This window comes from Rhyacophila brunnea, unplaced genomic scaffold (genome assembly GCF_057557595.1).
Source record: "Rhyacophila brunnea isolate RB1 unplaced genomic scaffold, BYU_Rbru_1.0 scaffold_11, whole genome shotgun sequence".
NCBI classification, from domain to species: domain Eukaryota; kingdom Metazoa; phylum Arthropoda; class Insecta; order Trichoptera; family Rhyacophilidae; genus Rhyacophila; species Rhyacophila brunnea.
The window spans coordinates 5,792,392-5,816,600 of record NW_028232763.1 but is presented as its reverse complement, the minus strand read 5'-3'; the positions used below and the strand labels follow the sequence as shown (position 1 = coordinate 5,816,600).

Here is a 24,209-nt window from a genome sequence, read left to right as displayed (position 1 = left end):
GAGTATTGAACATTTTTTTATCGAATCAAACGCCTTCTCATAGTATATAAAACCCATGCATAGTGGCAGTTTGTATTCTTGGTACCGCTCTATGATTTCTCTGACGACTTGGATATGGTCCATAGTGCTGTATCCTCCTCTAAATCCGGCTTGTTCTCTCGGTTGGTTCTCGTCTAGTACATTTTGCAGACGGTTTGAGAGAATTTTTGTGAACGTCTTGTAGAGAATAGGGAGTAGACTTATTGGACGATAATTTGCTAGGTTTTCTCTGTCACCTTTTTTGTGAAGAATGACAATGCTGGCATTTTTCCATACCTCTGGGACATCCTCTTTGCATATGCAGGCTGTGAACAATTGTGCAAGTACTTCATTTGCATCCTTTCCTGCTTTTTTGAGGATATCTATCGTTAAACCGTCTTCCCCGGGGGCTTTCCCACTTTCCATGTAATTTAAAGCATGGGTTACTTCCCAGGATGTAATTTCGGGAGTATGGTCTTCCGAATTTCCATTTCTCTGAAGATCTAAGTCTATAGTCGTATTGTCAGTGTCATCACTGTAGAACTCTTCAACTCGGCTTAACAAGTGTTCCCAATTTCTGACGATAGAACCATCTTTTGCTTTTAGTGCTGTGATTTGACGTTTTCCTATCGACAAGCATTGCTTGTTTTTGTTTACACTTCTGCCTGCTTTCACAATTGCTTGTATGAGGCTTACATTGAATTTACGAAGGTCTTCTCTAATCTTCCTTCGGAGTGTATGGTTTAATAACATAATTTACTATTATGTATGTATGTATTATTATGTATTATACTATGTATGGTTTAATAACATAATTTTAGATATTTTATAGATAGACGATTATTTTTTTATTATTATCGATTATGACTTTGTTTTCGCTTAAAAACTAACCAATCTGTAAATTGTAAACTTAGTTCAATGAAAACAATTACGTGTGACTGACAAAGTTTACTGTGGACAAATTTATGTCGGATCTTAACAGTCTACCTCCACCCTTCGCCAATGATAGGAATGAGACCAAGTTAATGGTAGCGATTGGGCTAACTTTTTACCAGCAGCAAGTGTAGTCCAAAACCTACAAACAATAGACAAGTTAATGCGATGCGATATGAAATCAACTTACAGAAGGCTGTTGTAAGGAGTCTGGCTTCTGCGAATGCCTGCCACACTCCATATAGTGACAGCACGTGAATATGAATGTAAAATAACACGTGTGGCCAGTTCGCTTCTCTTCTCGTTACCCTGTCTGCTTTTTTATCTTCACCCATTGTATTATCTGAAAATATACGAAAAACAGCAATATATTATTTGTCAATATGTCTGGTTTAGGGATTCCAATCCCGGACTGTTTTCGATACCTATGTATCCCGGGATTGGTAAACATAATCCCGAAACATTCGGGATTGATTTTTTTTATCATTTTTTATGGAAAATAAAATATAACAAAAAAATACTTATAATAACATAACGTCCTTTTGTGGTGCCTAACCAAGTCTCATGCAACCCTTTGCCATATTGGATAAAAACCCATTTTGTAAGCCAGGAAACACACTTAAATTAAGTAATTATAAAATAAAATTTTACACGTGAATTATCATTTAATTATATCAATAATTGACATATCACATCAAATTACATCACAGGGCCACAACACAGGGAGAATCACCGGATAATAAACAAACATTTTTGCTGCCTTACGCAATCGTAACAACATCGGAAAAAACTAAAAAAAAACTAATACTTCATGCTTTGGTAATACTTCGGGCGTATTATTCAGAATAATGTTTTAATTACTTAAATCTTTTTAAATATTGTATTTATTGTCGACACAATGTTATTTTTTATTTTAATTTTGTTATTTTTGTTATCTTTTCAAATTATTATTTATATTGGGTACAATATTATTTACTCCATTAAACCTATGTATTTTCTAGATTCAACGTACGCAATATTAAGAATAAATGTCTTAAATAGTATGAATTATACTAGATTTATTTTTGACCGATTTTATCAATGTTTTTTGTATAATATAAAAAAATTATATTAACTATCGAACAAAATGTCAATCCCGGGATCGTCAAATTGTAATCCCGAAATCCCAGGATCTATATTTTAGCTCGGGATTGGATTCCCTAGTCTGGTTATAAGAGTAGTGATTTTCAACAATTTTTGCTTGGATGAACCCCTGTCCTACCGGCAAATTTTTTGAAAAGCGAAATAAAATGAAAATTCAATAGTCGTATTATCTTATTTAACAATAATAATAATACACAAGATTTAAGAATAGAAGAAGAAAACGAAGAAGAAGAAGAAAACATCCAAGAAACACGCCCATTAGAAAACATAATATAGTTCCCAACAGGGCTATAAGCCACATCAATCGGAATATATATTATCTGTAATTTATTGGTTAATTATTAATAAAAATAGCATGTCGAAAATGCAATAAAAATAAATTAATACCGTTGTTATTTAAGTATGATGAACTTCAGCGAAGCAACAACGGTGAAGAAAATGAATTAAGTATCTTTAAACGATTTTCATTGTTTTTGCTGCAAGTGTGATAATGTTTAAGTGTGTACGTAAATCATAATTAAAAAATGTCCAACAAAAAACTATTAAAAATAATTTATGTATGCAAAAAAACTATTTAAATAATTCATGTAAAATGTATATTAGGGTCGAAAGGTCAAAACATTTTCATTTTAATTCAACGAAAATGTAATGTCATTCATTCGAATTTATTAATTTTATTCATGTGTGAAAGACTTTAAGTATTTACTAATGTAAATAGATGCAACGTAAAGTTTTTATGCTTGCACGTTTTGGTATTAAATTAAAATATTGTATCTACAGTATAAAGTCAAAGAAAACCTTCATTTGAAGTATATAACTTAAACATATGAAAATACAGCTAAAAATAATACTGAGGCTAATAAATGAATTAATTACCCTCATGAGTTATTTCGAATTGCATATTCATATATTATATGGCTGGTTTTACTCGTGAGGTAACGTTTATCTGCCATGGGCGAACGAAGATAAAACCGTCTTGATTTTAACATTTATTAATAACTTTTTGTATACATTGAGCTGTAGTTATTTAGATGAACAATCACGTAAAATTTGAAATAGCAGTACGTAAGTAAGTAATATGAACGAAACGTATATATTAACGCTATTTTCTTGTCACATAGAACCAAATGCTACCAACGTAGAGAATATCATTAGATTCTCACTAGGTATGGTCCACAGTCTTAATTCTAACATTTTATAGATATTAGTTTTTCTAAGTTTAAGAGTAATAATTATAGATTTTGATATAAAAAGTGCTAATTGTAAGACCAAGGATTTTTAAGTTACAAAATGCACGATGAACACACAACTCAAAATTAAGACTTGGTTAAGAATATTCTGTTGAAGAGAAAGAAACTGGGCAGAAAAAAAATATTTTAAAGAAATTCACAACAATAAAATTACAACAATTTGTTCATGTAATAATATCTTGAGAAATCAATACACCAGACTGGAATTCTCGAGAATCAAATATATAATATTCCTAAAACCCGCGTATCTATTCTATACACAATGCGGATATCGAGGCTAATTTATCATATGTATGTATTGAGGCGGTTAATTGTAACAATAAGTTAACCGTCTGAACTGTCTGAAAAGTATTATATTTTAACAGCACCTCTCTTGGCTATGTTAACTTTTAGAGCGAGATAGATAATTTTGACAGTTTCAACGGCTTACTTATTGTAACAATTATAATACCACAATATATACATATGATAAGCTACCCTCGATAGCAGCCTTGTGTATAGAAGAGATGCGCGGAATCGAAACTATTCGAGAAACTATAAGCTCTGCTTGCGGACCCTATGAAGGTCGCGACCCATGATAGGGAACCCGTGTACTACATTGATTCTTGTTGATAATTGTAAAAATAATTGTATGTTTTATGTGTTATTTCTGTGAGTATCAAATACTAACTACGAACCTTCCTGTATCGTGGAATTATGTCCGATATCTCAATCAGATATCAATTTTCATGAACACGAATAAGTTAAATGTGTTGCATGCAGGGGAAGACGTGACTAGTTGTTACGAATGATTTTTAACGTATCAATGTATATACACTTACGTTATATTTGTGAGGTCTATGAACATTCTTCGTCTACATTTCGTCTACCACAATATTCTTCGTCGCATATATTGGAAAGATATATTTGCGATAAATAAATAGGTGGGTACATAATAAAATTATTACTTTCATATACATATACAAATCAGAGAACTCAGAAATAATGAGAACTGAAATACCTAACGGGTAAGGAGTAGAAGGCAACTGATCTCGAGTGCAGAAGAATACAAGATATACTTTAACACGTGTCAAGAATACGTCATAACTATTCTCGGTTTATGCTTTAGATTCATATTTAATATTGGTGTATTACACACACTATTGCACATCAATAATGCGTGGTTCATAGGACGGTGTAGTGTATTAAATATAGCCTATCTGAATTATATTTATTAATCTGTTCTGTGATACAAATGAATTTTTATAAAAATGTTGTATGGTAGGTCACAATATATATAGGTATATACATGTGATTGTTTCACTACTATTACTAACTACACTACTTTCCAAAATTGATCATTTTCAATAATATTTATTTTTTAACTAATAGGGAGGCATGTCAACTGTGATTTATTTAGATCGGAAGGTATAAGAGTTTGTGACGAACTATGACGATGGCAGGTGTAGGGATTAAAATGTATTAAAATTGAGTGACGAAATTTATAGATGACTATAAGAATTTTTGTATTAATTATTTTGTTGTAAGTATTACTTCTCATTGCTGTACATATTCAAATCCAGAAATATCCACAGAAAAACTAAGACCCGGCTCTATAAAACCATCATACGCACAGTCGTTGCATACGGGTGCGAGTCATGGACGGTAAATATGAAAGCAGCTGAAATGGTGGACTGTGCTTTGAGAGAAAGATCCTGAGGCGGATATACGGACCCATGAATGATGGTGGGGAGTGGAGAATTAGGTACAACACGGAACTATACCGCTTATACCAAGATTCAAAACTCTCCACCTTCATAAAACTCCAGAGGTTAAACTGGGCAGGCCATGTTCAACGCATGCCTGAGTCACGGATACCGAAGAAGATCCTCGAAGGAATCCCAGGGGGGAAAAGGCCAGTGGGAAAGCCACGCACACGATGGGGTGATAACATTACATAAGATGCCAACCAGCTACTAAAAATCAGGAACTGGAATAGACGTGCGGAGGACCGTTCCGGCTGGAGGACGGCGGTGGAGGAGGCCAGGGCTCGACTTGAGCTGTAGCGCCATCGAAGAAGAAGTATGAGTATTTTTTTCTCTTGCATGTCCTTTACTTTACTATTTATGATTATTGAATACTTTTTACTTTTATTATGCATTGTGGCGCACTGACCAATCACGTTATGTCATATAATAGTGTTAAGTAATAGTGTTTAGTAATAAATAAACGAAATATATTTAAATGTTATGGAAATTGATCGGTTGTTGGTGGTAGGCAAATATTTTTATGGAGTTATTTAAAATAAAACTGTGTGATTTGAATTATACTGGAATCATTCTACAGTTTCATTATGGATATGGCAAAAGCCATTCGCAATTGTATTAGTTTTGAACATAATTTTGAAAACACTTCTGAGAAAATACATTATAACCAATAGAAAAAATCTTTTTGAAAAAAGTAAGACACCGTAGGAATCGAACCTGGTATCTCTCGGGTATCGCGCAAATGCTCATAAAACCACTATGTTAAAGGAGTCATAAATTATGTATGTTCAATAATTAGAATGTTACATTCTTAAATCTTGTGAATTATTCGTTGAATAAAAAAATAGTTAATAATATTGGTTTTTTTGCTTGCTTTGAAATATGTATTGTACATTGATATACTATTGTAGCAAACAATGCAAATATTTCTGCGAATCGCCTATGGTGCCACTGCATAATGATTCCAGCATAATTCAAATCATTACACCCGTCAATTCTTAACTAGACGTGGTGGCTACGCTGGCAGGCTCTTTGATCTTTGTCTTGTTACCCGTCCAACATGTCCTTGACGCGAATAAATACAGGATGCAAGCCACATCCTCTGAAAATGTCCTAAAAGAGCTGCTCAAGCCGGTTCAACCAGCTGTTGGACCCATCGGACCGTCCGACCTAGTCACCATAATTTTATTGCATTTAAAAATTTTGCGGCGTCATACCGCCAACGTGAAGATGTCTTCACTTAGAATGTTCGACAGTTTTGTATTAGTTTTTGTTACTTACTACAATTTATTTTTAATATTTCTTCTACGTGCTCATCTCTCCCATGGATACTCTTAACTTAAATTCAGTCAAAGCACATTTGAGCGCATGGCTACCTTAGTCTTGGGTAACTGCTCCTGAGACACTCCCAGTCTACGCCCGATTTAGACCGGGTGTGGTGCGGTGCAGTGTGGATTACTGGGGTCATTAATTTCAATGTAGTAGAATGATTCTAGTATAACAGAAAATATTTTCCATTTTTGTAACAGCACACCTCGCTTTCCCCTAAGTATTAACCGGACTGTTCGAATTATGAAATCGTCCTACTGCGGAAAACGTATGTATACGTATCAGAAAATTATTTAACAAGCCGTCCGGCGTAAAGAAAAATAGCATTAAAATATGTAGGCACATTTACTATGATAATTAGTGCTAATAACAATTAACCTTAATTTATTTTGCTAATTTTCATAACACATAATATAACACTATGTTTAGAATTGTACCAACAGACTAAACAACGTGGTATTTGACATTTTAATTAGTTGTGTTTGCTTTTTTCATATAGCAAAAAAATTGACGCAATGAATAAAATTCTCAAATTCAATTTTCGAACGTGATTTTATAATGTCTCTCTGTCGGTGGCGGTTTTATTTGAAGCCTATGATGTGCTCGTTTCGTCAGAAAGTATTATAGTTTTGTATAAAATCCCTGGTGCACATTTCTATAATATTATTTTTAATACTCAATGGCGGATTATTACACTAGTTAAATTTCATAAAGGGCTCCAAACTTGTCCTAACGTACGATGGCGTTGATAAGTTTGCCAATATATTTGGATTCCATATATTTATCAATAAAACTTAATTGTTCCATTTCTATCGCAGGATAGCTCGAAATTAGCCAGGGTTAGCGCCTGGGGCCTCTACATATATCCATATATCGCTTTAAAAATAAAATATTTCATTTTTACTCTTTAGCTTGGAATAATATTATGACACTCCAACACAGACTCTTGAGTAATTTAACACCAATATTGGTAAATGTGCCGCAGAAGTGGACATGAGATTTTACAACTTTCTTTTTAGACCAAACCAAACTTAACCTAACCTAATCTAACCTATCCCAACCTAATATTACCTCATATAATCTTAGTTTGTGATAATGGTGTATCAAAATGTATGAAAATTTCAAATTTTCAATTAACGATTATTGGATCGAAAAGCCGATGCGCCGACAGAAAAGGGTATTTATTATAATTGTCAACATGGAATAAACTGTTTTAGTAAAAAAAAATATAAAAGCTCGTGTCCACCTCTGCGGCACAATTATCCCAGTTTTTTATGAGGAATGGTTGTAAGTATATTCATTCAAATTATTGGACACCTTTTATCTTTTAACACACACACACACATTGAAAAAACAACATGTGCATTTTCTTCCCGTCGGATTTTAATATGGCTTCCAAGACTTAGTATGTGTTAAATTCTAGAATACCGATGTAGGTATAGGATGCAAATGAACATTTTACTTTACAGTATAGACTGTTTAGAGTTTAGCCCATGAAGATTTTATGGGGAATGGGACGACTGGACTCCGGACAATTGGACGCCGCACTGTCGTAGACACGTATACAGAACTTAGACGAGGTATTTTAATCACTTTCTATCTACTACTTAGTAGTTTTAATTCATTTTACTCTTAACATAATGTATTCGTTATTACGGATTGAGAAATACCATGCCTAAGGCTTTATCTAAAATAAAAAACTCTTTTTTCGTTGGAACTTAAACATAATATGCACTATTAAATCATTATTTACGTCTGCATATTTACATTCTCACCAACTATTAAATCATAATATAATCATTTAAATATAAATAATAATATAAAATATGTTTATTTAAAGTACCTATAAGTACCTAACGTTTATTTATTTTCTAATTCCGTGGCGTCTAGTTGTCCCGGTGCCAAATCGTCCTAGACCCATTTTATGATGGTCATACATCGTAAAAAATATGTCTGTTCTAGATGATGAGAACACAAAACATCTCAATTTTGGTGATAATATCGTCTCTGTTCTGGCAGAACACACTAACTGGAGAATACTAGTTTTGAGTAGTTTGACTTTGAAGTTGTTAAAAAGTTTGAAATAATATAATCATGTGAGTTTATTAAGTAATCGTAAAAAGGATGACTTTAAAATAAAGACTGTTTATTTATTAAGAAGGTTTCCAGACGGTAAAGTTTGAAATAAGGAACATTTTGGTACTAACTCAATATATTTTTTCGAATTAGTGTCTTCTGCCAGAACGGTGACGATATATTATTATTAACCTTAACACACTAATTTTAAATTGTTTTAAGTACAGTTTATTAGTTTTGAGTTAATAGTTCCATAATATAATATATTGTTGTATGAGATGGTGGAATATACCAAGGTTGCGCTTGAATAATTCCACACACAAATAATTAATAGTATTTTGTCCCTTATAATACGTTAGAAACGGGGTAACACATTTATGTTATAGGTACTTCAAACGTTAGTTACATACAAATGTTTTGATATAAAAAGAAAATGATAATATAATCTAAGTGGTATTGGAATGTAAATGACAATTTTATTCAGCGACAAACTGTTTAGTATATTAATTGATAATTTCAATAATTTATTGTTAATATGACAGTATGTAGTTATATTGAATTAAATTTCCACAAATATGTTATTCAATTGATAGTCAGTTAAGTATATATCTTGAAATAACTATAGATTCAAAAACAATTTTATAAGTAATCAATAAATATAACTATGTATTAAATTACCTAACACGAATAGAAACGTAATAACTAATAAGTTTAATTAAGATTTTCAAGTAGGCATCATTATAATTCTGTTATTATAAATAAACGAAAAAGATTTTCAAAAATAAAAAACGTTAAAACAATGAATAAGTAAGTATTTGATTCACAACATGTTATTTGAGTTTCTTTTTTAATTGAAACCATTATTTACTACGCACATTTATTTTTTTAACTGTAGGTTTATGGGTAGTTTATATTTTTTTTTATTATCTTAATACTTAATAAATAAATTATTAATTCTGATAAATCAACAAAATTTAAGAAGACGAGAAGAATTACATATTGATATAAGTAATAATATTGTAACTATAAATATTATTTTAACGAGATGAAATTTAATACTTTTTACACATGAAGCACTGTTAAAAATAATGTGTTAAAATAGATTTTGATTATTTACCTGTTGTGTTAATAAATCGTAAAATCAATCAGCGGTCGGCATGTAGTTACTGCCACAGGTATTAGGCGCACATAAACAACAACGGCTAGTCGATAATAAATTAATAGATATTACAAGCACTGACCAACCCCCGCGATTACCGCGCACAGACTGGCGAAAAATGTCAATACAAAGTTACAATAATTATTTTATTACTACAAGTACCCGGTGACGTTGCATTCGTCCAGCCGATAAACCGATATGTCACGCTCCCATCTGATCTCTGACCTTCCTATGTGCGCCTGATACAATAAATTAATAAATTATCTACTGCCAGTGTAAAACAATTCAAATAACCTAACATAATATATTTATTTTTCTTGACTGCTCAGCGCTGATTTTTCCTTTCGTGCGTGTACCGGACGGAGCCTATTTTAGCGAACGAGGTTAAAATTTTCCGCTGAAGCAGCATTTCGCATTATGAAAGAAGCCTCAACGAAACGCGAAAAAATCGTAGCCGTTTCGAGGACCCCAGTGCTCGAAATTGGAAATATCATGAAACGGAACGATCGATAGTTTTTTCAAAATGTGTTCGTTATATAATATAAAAATACCTCTTAGTTTTTACATTACCTACTATGTGTACTTATTTATTTATTTATTTAAAAAAAGAAACGTTGAGCACATAACAAATTAACAATTCAGGTTGTCACAACATGACATTTAGAATAAAAAGTACAAGTAAATCAATTTGAAAAAAAACAAGGTAGAGAAAAAAAACAAAGCAAAAAATAATTTCATAGAAAAGAAATAAAATAAAAAAACAACAGCAATTCAAAAAAAAATACAATTTAAATAATAAAATAGAATTTAAAAAACAGAATACATAATGCATCGCCAAAAATGTCTACATCTCTAAGGAGTGCATTGACCAGCCGCATAGCCCTCGCTATCGGTGCCTATGTTTTAAATCTAAGCGCAATACGATATAACAAACATTTGTAACTTTACTAAAGATATTAGGTACATAACAATATTTATTTAATTATTTACTTATTTATTTATATAGAAAATAAGTACTATGGCATTACAATTAATACCCCACAATACAACTTTATTATAAAAAAGAAGTATATAATATAATATTATCATGAAATAGATTTAAAAACATACCTACACATAAAATAATAGAAAAACACAGAGAAAGTTAGTTCTAATGTATTAAGCAAAATATATCAACCTTTATGGTGCCATCGAATAGGTAAACCGCACGATTTACTGCATCACAAAACAATCACATACGTACCTCAGTACGGGTAGCATGAAGACCTCAGCGTTACGAATGATATTTTTAATAAATTCTATGTAATCATTTACTAAAACATACTTTATTAAAATAAACATCAATAATATTATACATATCTCTATATATATATATATAAAAATCTCGTGTCACGATGTTTGTGGTCGAACTCCTCCGAAATGGCTCGACCGATTTTTATGATTTTTTTTATGTATATTTGTTAGGTATGAGAATAGGTCAACAAGTATATTTCATACCGCTAGATGATTAGGGTATCTCTATCCAGAAATTTATTTTTTTATTTTTTTGACAATTTTTTTTTTGTATTTTTTTTATTATTTGGCATACAAAAATACCTATAACCTCAAATTTTCACTTTCCTACCCCCATCCTCCCATTTTTTAATCGCGATTTTATTATTTTTGTATGAAAAAATTTAACCGTCGTTCGTATTTCAAACAGAACGAAATTATTTATGTTGTTGAATGACAGATGGCGCTACGTCCGAGAAGAATTCAAGAGAAGCGTCGCGTCATTTTGACATTTCATTCGGCATATCACAACGCAGTGCGTGCAAAATTTTGTACGATTTATTTTAATTTAACTATTTTTATGTGCGTGTATTACAGTGCACAATGCCATTAAGACGCAAGGGGGGCCATTTGGGACGTCGAACGAATAAAGCAACAAACATGCGAAATAGTAGAGTAGAAAGAACAGACGAACAAATCCAACAAGATAACAAAAACGTGCGTGTAAGCATGTCGAAATTGCGTGCATCTCAATCACAAGAGGCACGAGCTGAACGAAATCAACAACGACAATTGGAACGGAGCGAAGCGCGCCGGTTCGTAGTTAACACACGCACAGAAAATGACCGACAACGCCAACAAGTACATCGAACATTTACATCCGCTTCGTTCCTTCGTCTCGCATTCAAGTACGAGCCAGATATTAAATATTCCGCTAATCCGAAAGTGCTGATTGGTGCTATGGACAAAGAATGTCCCCATTGTCATGCGCTCAAATTCAAACATGAGTCAGCCGGGATGTGTTGCGCATCAGGAAAAGTGCAACTACCAGAAATTGAGATACCACCAGAACCATTGAACAGCTTGCTCATTGGCACGGTTCCAGATTCAAACCTGTTCCTGAAGTCCATTCGCACATTCAATTCATGCTTCCAAATGACTTCGTCCGGAGCAACAGAAATAGTTCACAATACTGCGGCAAATGGTCAACAATTCCATTCTACGTTCAAAATCAAAGGTCAAGTATACCACAAAGTAGGCTCATTGCTGCTAATGCCAAACGAACCACATACATTTTTACAAATCTACTTCATGGGCGCGGCGGTGAGGACATCAATCATGTGGATGCACGTTGCGGCTACAATAGCCTCAATTCGCCTAATGCCAGGCGCATCGTCGGCAAACTGGACGCCCTGTTGAATGAGCACAATGAATTATTGAAATTCTTCAAAGCACACATGCATGAATTGCAAAGTGACAATCACGCTATTGTCATCAATCCTGATAAAACACCAGCTGGAGAGCACATACGTCGATTCAATGCGACTGTTGTTGACGACATTGCTGGAATCATGGTTGGCGACCGCACATCGACGCGAGAAATCGTGATTCGAAGAAGAAACAATAATCTGGAGTTCATCGCTGACACACACCGTTCATACGACGCTCTCCAATATCCGCTAATTTTCTGGAAGGGACAAGACGGATATTGCATAAACATTAAACAACTAGATCCTGTCACAGGTAATTCATTAATTATGAACATCATTACTCATTTTGAATTGAGAAAATGAATGGTTGATGTTTTTTGTTTTTATCGGCGGTCATCGTCTACAGTGCTCTATTCCTCTTTCTGTCATAGATCCCATCCCCACACACTTACGATACATTCGTTACTTTTTATTTAACAACCAAAATATTCACTAGAAATAATTTATATGGCAGAACAACGTTTGCCTGGTCAGCTAGTAATATTATATAAACGTCTCTCAATAGAAACTCAACCAGTAAAATTAATTTTTAATAGAAAAGTATTTACTTTATTGTTATTTTTAGTTATTCTTTATATGTCTATTCATTTTCCTCAATTTATAACTCAATCAGAACCGGAATGCAATAATAAATATTCTGACAAGGTTCGAGGTCCATTTTGAGGCCTGGAGGAACCATTGAATTTAGTGTAGTAAACATGTAATAAATAAAATAATCATGTTTCTTTCATGTGCAGGTAACTAAATGGGAACATCTTCCTGTGTGTGAACAATGTTTAACATTCCCGACGAAATACAAAAAAAAATGGATATTTATATGCGAATTTTATATTATGTCCTTATAGAAATGACATACACAATTTGAATGCAATATTCATATTTTGTTCACATATAAGTGTATCTCGGTCTAGACTAGATAAATAATTATTGTAATATTTTTTAACCATGTTTTTTTATTGTTTAAATGTAGATCCATCAGTATAAGTTGTCTGCTGAGTGAGGGCGCCACACGCTAATATTTGACATATCACTCAATACTTTTTATACTGTGATGAGCTTGGTTCTAAATTCGAACACCTGACGATTTATGATGGTATATCTCTAATTATGATTATTGTCCATGCAATTCGTCGGCAAAACCAATCTTCATCGAAATATATAAATTAGAAGAAAACCATATTAATTGTACCACACATTCATCCGTGGTTTTTTGATGTGTGTATGTATTGATATCGCTGGAAGGGAATCCAATAAATCAGAAATTGAGGCTGAGAGGTATTTATTTTTAAAGAGGACAATACAGAGTTGTAGTTTTTTTTGAATTTAGGTATATTAAGAATTGCAGCTGGCCTGCTAAAGGACGGGATCCGACTGTCCAGACAAGCGGTCAGTGATCACCCTTTCCCGCTTTTTCTTTTATCCGAAGCCATCGATCACTGTTGTGCTGTGCGACCTTCTCTGAATAGCTCTTAATATTATTACATGTTAAATTTAAACACTCCTTGGTATAAAACCACCATAAGTTGGTTCCGGCCTAATTCCCGAAGATCAGTCTAAATCTAAATAGTGGATGTTAGTAGGTGAGTATATACACATTCTAGTTTTATTTTCATTTAGGTAGCTTCATTAGTGTGAAACCTTATTTTGGATTCATATGACTAATGCGCATATTATAATATGTTTTCTTGTAAAAAAGATGAAATATGACATTCACCTTAATATTCTTATATAATATGTTACACCATTAACATAAATATTTTTGTATCTTATGTATTTAAAAAAAAAGTGTTGAATCGGTAAATGTTTGCCGCTGTCACTGACTTTTCAAAGAAAAACAGAAATGTCAGAATTGTTGATTTTATTAGCATCCGCAAGTTTTTGATAAACTAAATTTGACTTCAGCATTTTTGATAAGGACACCCTAGTAGGCACCATCTTCCAGTGGCGAAGGGTGGAGGTAGGCTGATAAAATCTGACATAAATAGTGAACACTAATCTTTGTCAGTCAGTCACACGTATTTGTGTTCATTGAACTGGTACAAATTGCAGATAATGCAGCGCTCGAAATGGAAAAGTTTACGAACTGGAGCGCTCGACAGTTTTCTGAAGATATTTACATAATATAGTTATCAAATTTTATGTGTATTTCATAAAAATAAGTGTGTTAGATTTTCTATTATATGGTCTATCTAGCTCAGACGGTCAAATTATTTTGCCCACGAGACGGAGCGATAATTTTACCGATTTCACGAACAGGAACGGAGCTCCGGTCCATTTCGAGCCCTGAGATAATGTTAGTTAGTTTTTAAAATGCGTAAACCAAGCCATAATAGATAATAGTCAAAATATATTCGACTATCTCTAAAATAATGCTATTAAATTATCATACATCATTTTAGAAATTTCATCGATAGAAGAATTTTTTTATCTATTATAAATACTAACCAACACCATCTGTAATAGGTATTTATAATTTAACAGAAACAAAATAAGTATGACAGAAAAAATGTGCACTGTTTTTGTTGGATTCCCCACAGCATACCAAACCATATTGAATTTTAGAAACTAACCAGTACCATCTGCAATTTGTATTCTTAGTTCTATGAAAACATAGTTCAAGCACAACCACAAACACAGACAAAGTTTAGTGTGCACTATTTATACCAGATCTTGACAGCCTACCTCCACTGCCATCTTCTATAAATGGAAAATCTTTGATCGCAACGTACTTACATAATAATATGTAAGGAATCATTGCAATTAAAACGTCCTAAATTCAACAATATGGTCAATATTTTCAGTTCAATGACATACCTACATGAATGTTATGACATTTTATACTAAACATGGTTTCAAAATGTCTGAGAAAATCAATGTTATCTTTTATTATGTCACTATTACAGATCACGATTTTCGACAGCTATGATTGAATATTTTATGCAAACAAGATGGTATTGATATAGCGGGCATTTGAATAAAAAAGAGTGCATATGAAAAAAAATCGGTGTGTGTACTAATGTACGCGCGTTAGATGTTATACTTCTTTGGCGTTACAAAACAAAAACATAACTTGTGATAAACTAGATTCTTTGACCAGCTCTTAATAATTATATTGTTAAATTACACACTCAAGAAAAAGGACCGCTTATTGGAACGCTGTTGGTTTATTTCTATACACTTTAACTTATATTACTAAATTATATAATGGTTTCTCGTTGTTTTTATTTTTAAAGTACCAACTTTCAATCTGACGTTTAATCGTTTGTTTACATAAGGAATTGCAATGGCCGACAATAATAAATTCGCTGACTGGGCAACGGAACAATTCTAAATTATAATATTATACTGTATAATCGTCATGATTGCAGTATCATACTGTGGCGTAAAGGTAGTGCGTTCGGCTGATAACCGAACAATCGGTGGTTCGAATCCAATCGAGTACGTTTTTTTTCATGTGAAAAAATTAATTTTGTGTTACATGTCACACGCCAAAAATACACTCTGATCTGATTTCCCAAATGCGCCAAAAGAAGTATAACTTCAAAAATACTTTGGTAATTAAATTTGGTGTCAATTGAATTTACATTACAATATGTGAGTGAAACAATTTATAAGTAGGACGGGAAAGAATTAGTGTGAAGTATTTATTTCGATAGGTGTTAATTTATTGTATGTCAAAATTATGTTACCTATGATATTACTTTGTTTTTTAAATGCATTGATTTCAGCCTATTCTTTTATTGTGAAAATGTGTTGAAAAACAAAATACACTTCTAATAGAGTATTTTTTCTCATAATGCTCTATTTGGGAAAATTTTTGAAGTTATACTTCTTTAGGCGCGTTTGGGAAATCAGATCAGAGTGTATTTTTGGCGCGCATGAGAAACTGTGCATGAAAGTCATTCGCAGATGTATAGGTAGACGTCACGTGACCATATGACGTATCCATTTCCATTATGCGATACAAGCTTCGAGAATTTATAGTAATATAACCTTTATTGTAATGGCGTATTAGTGTCATGACTCATTGCGTTAGAAACAGATTCTCGGTTACTTACGACATCTCGGAGATTAGACGCAAGTGAGCCCAGCGAATCACAGGCGACTGACTGTCCAATGGTTCCTGTCATTCAATTGCATTGAATAAACATTCATCAATATCTTAAAATGGCATTTTATAAATAATAAATAATACTAACACATGAAAAGTGATATCCCATCTTTCTTGGAGTGCTTAGTAGATTTTTTTTACAATTTTTAACTAGGCACATTGGCATTTTGTAACACAATAATAACGGTGGAGTCGAAACCTGACAGTCAGAAATTTTGTATGGGCAGACCCAGCGGTGTCGCCAGACCGCTTGCAAGCAGAATGTTCATTTGAGCGTAGGATACCGATATTAAAATATGAATTTCGCCATCCGGCAGACCCGACACAAAGTGAGTGTCATTTTATTTTCTAGATGCTTCGTCCATATTAATGTCATTGATACATACCCATTAGAATAAAAATATGAAACGAACTTCAAAGTACCTATTCACCTGTATAAAATAATATTAAGTATACAAAATATCATCTCTTCTTTCATAAGTATAGGTACAACAAACGGTTAAATCGTTCGGGTCACGATCCTGTCATGAAGTTCTAACGAAGAAACAGAATATTTTCACTTCGGCGGAAAACATAAAAATCTGACAAAATATTCTGACAGAAATTATTCAATATTTTGACGTAAGTACTACATATACCTATTGAGTTTTATTGAATTGAAAACAATGTCTTTCCACCATAAATTGATATTTAACATTTTTATCACCAATAAAAAAATTAATATGCCGGTATTATTATAAAATTTTACCTAGATACTCGTACCTAGGTACCTTACATATTAAATGAATTATATTTACATGTTAATAATTAATCAAGCCACTGATGCATTGAAAGTAGGTTCAATATAAGTACTTACTATTAGTAATTTAATAATATTTAGTTTTATTTTACGTTTTTCTTAGCTCGTATTTTTATTTGTCCGTTACAAATCTTGCAATCGATTTATAACTAATTTCCCGACTAGCTAGACATTTGAAACTTTTAGAATATATCAGAACACGATGCCAATGCATTTTTTAAATACTTTTAGCCATCTTTAAGTAGAATTGAATTCATTTTCAGTTAATTCTGTTTTGTATGAAAAGATATTTCGACACCATTATTGGTTGCTAAGCGGATGGTCCTAGCAACTAAATTATTAATATATACGTGCGTTACTGTGGAAATATGAATCTCAAAATGACATTTCAGTATTATTTCTATCAAGTACAAATTTTTTTGATCGTTTAAGCTAGTTAAGTCAAGTTTATATGATTCAACAGAAAATTTAAAAACATTGTATGTAAAAATTTCTTTTTATCTATTTTATTTCTGTATAAAACTGTACTAATTATTATTATAATATATTATATTCTCTTTTTCTCTATTTTGAAGGTAATATTATTTGTTATAATGTAAATCTCATGTTGTGAACGTCTTGAATTTAGATTTGTTTTGGCAACAATGTTCTGTTTTCTTAAATAAATAAATATTATACTCATAAGATACTTTTATACCTGTGATTTCATAATATCTTAAAATACGTATTTATGCATAATAATATACACATTTAAGAATTATTATAATATCAAGTCGAGAAAACGCTTAAAAAATATAGTGTTATATTCATTCTAGCATCCAACATTATTTTTAATATTTGTTATAAATATAAATAAGTACCCATGTATACACAATAAATTAATTAATTATGCACATCTTTAAGTTCTAACGAGGGAAGAATAATTTTCTTTTGATAAACATCATCATCATCATCATCAGGGGTGCGACAACCCGGTGTGGGTCCTGGCCTCCTCCAACAGCTTCCTCCACCTGTCCCTATCCAGTGTGGCCGCTTTCCAATTTGGTACCCCCAGAATACGGCAGTCACTGGCAGCTCCATCTAACCAGCGAATCTTTGGCCTCCCTCTTCTTCTACGTCCTATTGGATTGCTGGACATCACTCTCTTTGCCGGTTCATTGTCATTTATACGGTGCACATGACCTAGCCATCGCAGTCTCCCAATCTTAATTGATTGAACTGCGCTGCAATCTTCGTACAGTCCGTAGAGCTCAGCATTATATCTTCTCCTCCAATTGGTGCCATCCCTGATCGGTCCATATATACGGCGGAGAATTTTTCTTTCAAAGATGTTCAGGGCTCGTTCATTTCGCAGAGTTAATGTCCAGGTTTCCGATGCGTAGGTGAGCACTGGCTTCACAAGTGTTTTGTAAAGAGTGCTTTTAGTTCGACGAGATAGTAAGCGGGACTTAAAATGTCTTAACAGACCAAAGTAGCATTTATTCGCAGACATGATTCTCTTGTTGATTTCTTCTGTAATATCATTATGTCGAGTTACAAGAGATCCAACGTATATGAAACTGTCGACCGTATCAAACTTGTATGCACCAATATCTAACTTTGGTGCGACTTCTCGTGGTGTGACATAGACAGGCATGTATTTAGTTTTTGCCTCGTTTATTTGTAAACCCATTCTTTTGGCAGAGGCTTCTAGTGCTGTGAATGCCTTTTTCAGCGCCAATTCTGATATGGCAATGATGTCGATATTATCGGCATACGCCAGGAGCTGCACAGGCTTAGTAAATATCGTGCCGCTGCCACGGGCATCAATCTTTGCATCCCGTATCGCCTTTTCTAGCGCAATATTGAAAAGAAGGCATGCCAGAGCGTCACCTTGCCTTAGGCCATTCAGTGATACAAATGGCTCGGATATTTCCGCTTGAAGCTTTACCCGGCATTGTACTGGTGTCATTGTCATCTCTACAAGTTTAATTATTTTCATAAGGCATAATAATTATTCACAATCCGAAATGTGTCAAGCACGAAATGTATAAGGTACAACTACTGAGAAGATAGAAGCATATTTAACTGACTTGCTTACTTACTCCAACAAATTGTTACGTACGTCTATTCCTTTGAGCATTTAATTCAACCGTGCGGCGTCCAATCCTTCCGGCGGCCAATTAGCAGTGGCCAATCGCCCGCGGCCAGTTCGCGGTGCCAAATCGTCCTATACCCCATAAAACCTATTATAATTATGTATTATGGAAAATATAGATTTCTTCAAAATTATGAAACAATATATACTTTTATTCTTAATTGTTGAATTTTAAAGGTTTAAAATAATACCCTTTTCGGCATTAGGGTTTAGAAGAAATTTTTGAGACCTCTTTTTACTTGAGCCTCTATGAATACAATCTACTTTTTGTGAGTATACATACTTACTTGCTGTAGTTCAGATTTTTTTCCTGATTAATATTTGGTGTTGAGGATAATTCTTCCATTCTTGCTCTCTCCTTGCACCATTCTCTCTGTGTACCCCTGATCTAAGAAATTCGGAGCATCTGTTGTTCGTTCTCTCAAAGTGCAGAAATAACGTGATATTGGTGATGGCAATTGCGAGTGCACTAGCCTGTGTTCTCCCAAATTGCTTTGGATATGGATATACCTAGTCCAGTTTTGTGAAAATGAGTTTAAGTGGTCATTGCTTGTCTGGAAGTCAAGACAATGCATGCCACCTTACATATGATGGTTATGGGTTGAGATTCAATGCAAACATTCTAATAGTTATGTGTCTGATGTGTTAAAGACGGTGTATGGACCAGTTTTCAGTTATAAAAAAAAATATCCATGGGAATCATCTTTTAATAAAAAGATGTTTTTGTTTCAAAAAATTATATTTATTATTGAAATGCATGCCTAACAAAGTAAAATATTATTTCCACCAACATTCACTGTTTTATTTACGAAGGCAATTTTGTAAAAATGCAAAACATACGTCTCCCGATACAATTCTCACTTATAAAAATATGCCTTATACAATTATTAAAAAGTATTATAAAAAAACATCGACACTCTCCAATACTGCAAAAAAAGGATTTTTTGATATTTGTAATAATTGTAGGTAATAAACTAAAAGTAATATATTATGAGATAATTTAATTATACAATGCTTAATTTAAATGTTTGGTAGTGGAGAGATGACCATATAATTTTTAATTATTTCATTTCCACTGTGACCATAAAAATATAAACTGCCTCTTTGTTTGGGGCTATTTTTTACGAAAATAGTATTGCTAGACAATGCAACGACGCAACAATACTGAAAAACCCGCTGAGCGGGACAACCCGATTGCACGTCCGCACAATGTTGTAGAATGCATCAACAGTTCAATTTTAAAAATTACAAATAGACACCTGCATAGCAATACTCTATATTATATATTACAGAATATAATATTATAAAATACAACAATTGGTCGGGAATTGTAGATTTCAATATAAACACTTTAAATTTCTATATATTATGTATGTAGTGGACAATATTTTTTTTAGTTTTTTTTTTACGATCAAATATTAGGCAGTATATTATAATCCTAATCCTATGTTAACATTATAAATCTCACTTATTTTTAAATTAGATATATTATTTATTCATAAATGTAACACAATTTATTAATTTTGTTTGTATTATAAATAGTCTGCAAAAGTTGTGACTTTTTCAAAATTTTCGGACAACACCTAATTAATTTGGTTAATTTATGGTTTTTTTATAATTTTATTATGACAAATGATTAGCTTATTATAAAAATATAACATTTAGTAAGCCATTGGTCGATTGTAAAGCTAATGAAGATTTTAATAATTTTAATTATGTGGATATAGGTAAGTTACTAAAAAGTTTTTATTTAAAAAAAAAAAAAAACCTGCTTTTCCAAAACATGTCAAAATTTATAATAATATATTAAAACAAAAACAAATATACTCGATGCTGTGTTTGAATTTGATGCAACAATCGCAGATAAAATGAATCATTAAATATTAAATTAGAGCTTATGATTTAAATATTATATAGGTACTTTCAATTTGTACAATAAGTATCATTGATACAAAAATCAATTCGTAAAGTACACATGTTTCGTAATTAACAATAATAATAATTAAAATCAATCAATAAAAAAATGATATTTTAAATTTCATATCTATTTTAATAGTGTTTAAATTTATTATGCTGTCACGAAAACAGGAATAAACATTGGAAGTAGAGCACAAGACCAGTAAAATTGCATAGTGCAATATATTTGGACTCTAATAAAAAGAAATTTGAATGAATCCATTTGTCTGTTTATATCGAAATTAAAAATCCAAATACAGTACACTCTCAGTAATCCGCTGCTCGATTATCGGACAACTACTATAATCCGCCGTTATTTTTACTAGTTGTAAGCACAAAATCATGCTCTATAATTCGCCGGTATTCGATTGTCAAATTCAGTAGTCCACCGCGTGCAAGTATACAACGCAGATGAGACGGGTTTATTTTGGAAACTTCTCCTTTGTAAAACGTACATTCATCGCAAAGAAAGTAATATATCAGGGAGGAAAGTGCGCAAGGACCGCATCACAATTATTATGCCGTGCTCCAATACAACTGGAACACAAAAAATGAAGCTTTTGGTCATGGGGAAAGCTAGGAATCCTAAGCCATTCAAGAATATCTGCCTCACTGAACAACTGGTTGTGTCAAGTGATTTGCTGTTTAATATTTAGATAATAAACTTAGTTAATAAATATGTATAATTTAGTAAATACCTACTTGATTTTGATTATAAATAAAACCGTAATTTGCTAGTACAAATTTTAAAAAAAAAAACAATTTTTAGAAATAACTGTTTTAATTTTCACCATATTTTGTATACATGCACTATAATCCGCCGCTTCCAATAATTGAACAATTGTCAGGTTTTTGGGGTGGCGGATTACTGAGAGAGTATTTGTACACTGTTTATAATTCGAAATTAAATTTTGTATTGTAATTAATAGTTTTAAATATTTCAGTATCGTATCATCCTTATTAACATCAGATTTGTATCTACAAGCATTTGTTTTTTCAAGTAATACAAGAGTTTATTCAATGACTTACATCGTAAATTTTCTTTGTTTATCAAAATACATTCATTGTTAATTAATTACAAGTTACGAGATGCCAAAATTTTTTCATGATTCTATGAAAATAGTAACGGCTAGTTTATATATCTCTGTGGTTACAGAGCTACATTTCGCCAATAAATTATTACAATTCCAACGATATTATTATGACAGTACCTGACAGGCCGCAGATTTTTAACGACGCAAGTTGAATGTAGAGCGAAGCTTGTGGCTTAGTATTTCATAATTATTCAAACAGATATCACTGTGTTTGATTTTTAAGATTATGTAAATCAATCGACAGTGCCTAGTAATTTGAGTTTAAAGTCAAGACGAGATGACTCGCGAAATTTGTATGTGCGGCCTGTCGATCACGGCCTAATAGAGCGAGAAAACTCACTAAAGGCATAGAACCGGATAAAAGGAATATTCAACATAAAGAACATTTTCCAGCCTTGAATAATTTTTACAAATTATTAATTATTTAATGTTGTTTATTACAATAAATTATTGTAAATATTTTGAAATAAATTTAGTCTTTTACAAGAATATACACTTTAATTAGGCAATTAATACGACAATTGATATAAATTGACAAATATTAAAATTAAAATTGCATGAGGAGTAGTACGCAATGTATTAAATTAAAAAGAAAAACATATAATAAATATTATATGGTGATATGAGGTAGAAATTAATGAGATGATTACTAAAATACTAATTTACACCCATTAAATCTATGCCCTGAAATGAAACCTATCTATTCAGAATTTTTGGTTGTGGTTTTTACTTCAGCCATGACTTTCCAATATTCTAATAATTTATAAATCCTATAATATTATTTACTGAATTTATAAACTCTGATAAAATTGTTAAAATTAAAGTACAAATCATTAATATAATTATTTATTACAGTGAATTCAGTTCTAGTCTTTTGAGGGACTCACAATTGAATAGAAAACTAATTATTTTAATAAAAATATATTAATAATGGTCATCATAAAACATTACATATTTTATAGCGACCAAGTTTTAATACCTTCTGTTACTTTGGACCATTTGGAAAGAGTAAGCGACTTTGTGTACTTTGGTTCAAGTTTTAATGACTGGTACCCGAAGAATTGTCATATAGCACCATAAAAACTTCAAATTTTTTTTCAAAATATTGAAACCTGGATATGCAGAGAATCCAATAGGAAGGGAATCGACATGTTTGAGATGTGGCATTGGCGTACAGATACCTCCATATTAGACGAAGTTGGTATCAAAGAACATCTCTCGACTACATGCATATGATGCATTCTTCAATTCTACGGCCACATTTTTAGATGGGTGATCATTGGTGGCATCAAAGGAAAGGAGGTTGCTAGGACACATGCTTTCCGGATGGAACTATATTATTTGAACTGACAACGACTGAAGTAGCCAGGTAGTGAAATTGTTGGCTGTTTGTAATTTTAGCGATCGCCGTCCTCATTAATGAGGGTTCTTTAACCAAACTCCCATTTTATTTGATTAAAGATTTTACGCTATTAACAGTGGTAAAACATAATCAGATTAATGGCATACACTTAACAATAAAGGCCACATCATATTAAATTTTAAGATTATGCCTTTAGCTATCATCGATCGAATCATGATTATTTAATAAGGCATTTAAAAAAGTGATTGCGAAAAGGAATGCTTCAACACTAATTCCGAATCAAAAAACTTGATCACAATAAACATTATAGGCCCAGATGCATAGAATACACAAA

At 32.3% G+C, this 24,209-nt stretch overlaps 1 protein-coding gene across 1 annotated transcript in view; it reads right to left on the bottom strand.

The window, feature by feature from the left end:
* Positions 1–9,746, bottom strand: part of LOC147078304 (acyl-CoA Delta-9 desaturase) — a 34,660-nt gene extending 24,914 nt beyond the window's left edge. The window contains exons 1-2 of the mRNA XM_085960524.1: positions 9,612–9,746; positions 1,142–1,294 (exon numbers count right to left, since the gene is read on the bottom strand). Coding sequence (XP_085816650.1) covers positions 1,142–1,286 — 145 coding nt within the window. The 5' untranslated portion in view covers positions 1,287–1,294; positions 9,612–9,746. The remainder of the gene's footprint in view (positions 1–1,141; positions 1,295–9,611) is intronic.
* Between the last annotated feature and the right edge of the window lie 14,463 nt (positions 9,747–24,209).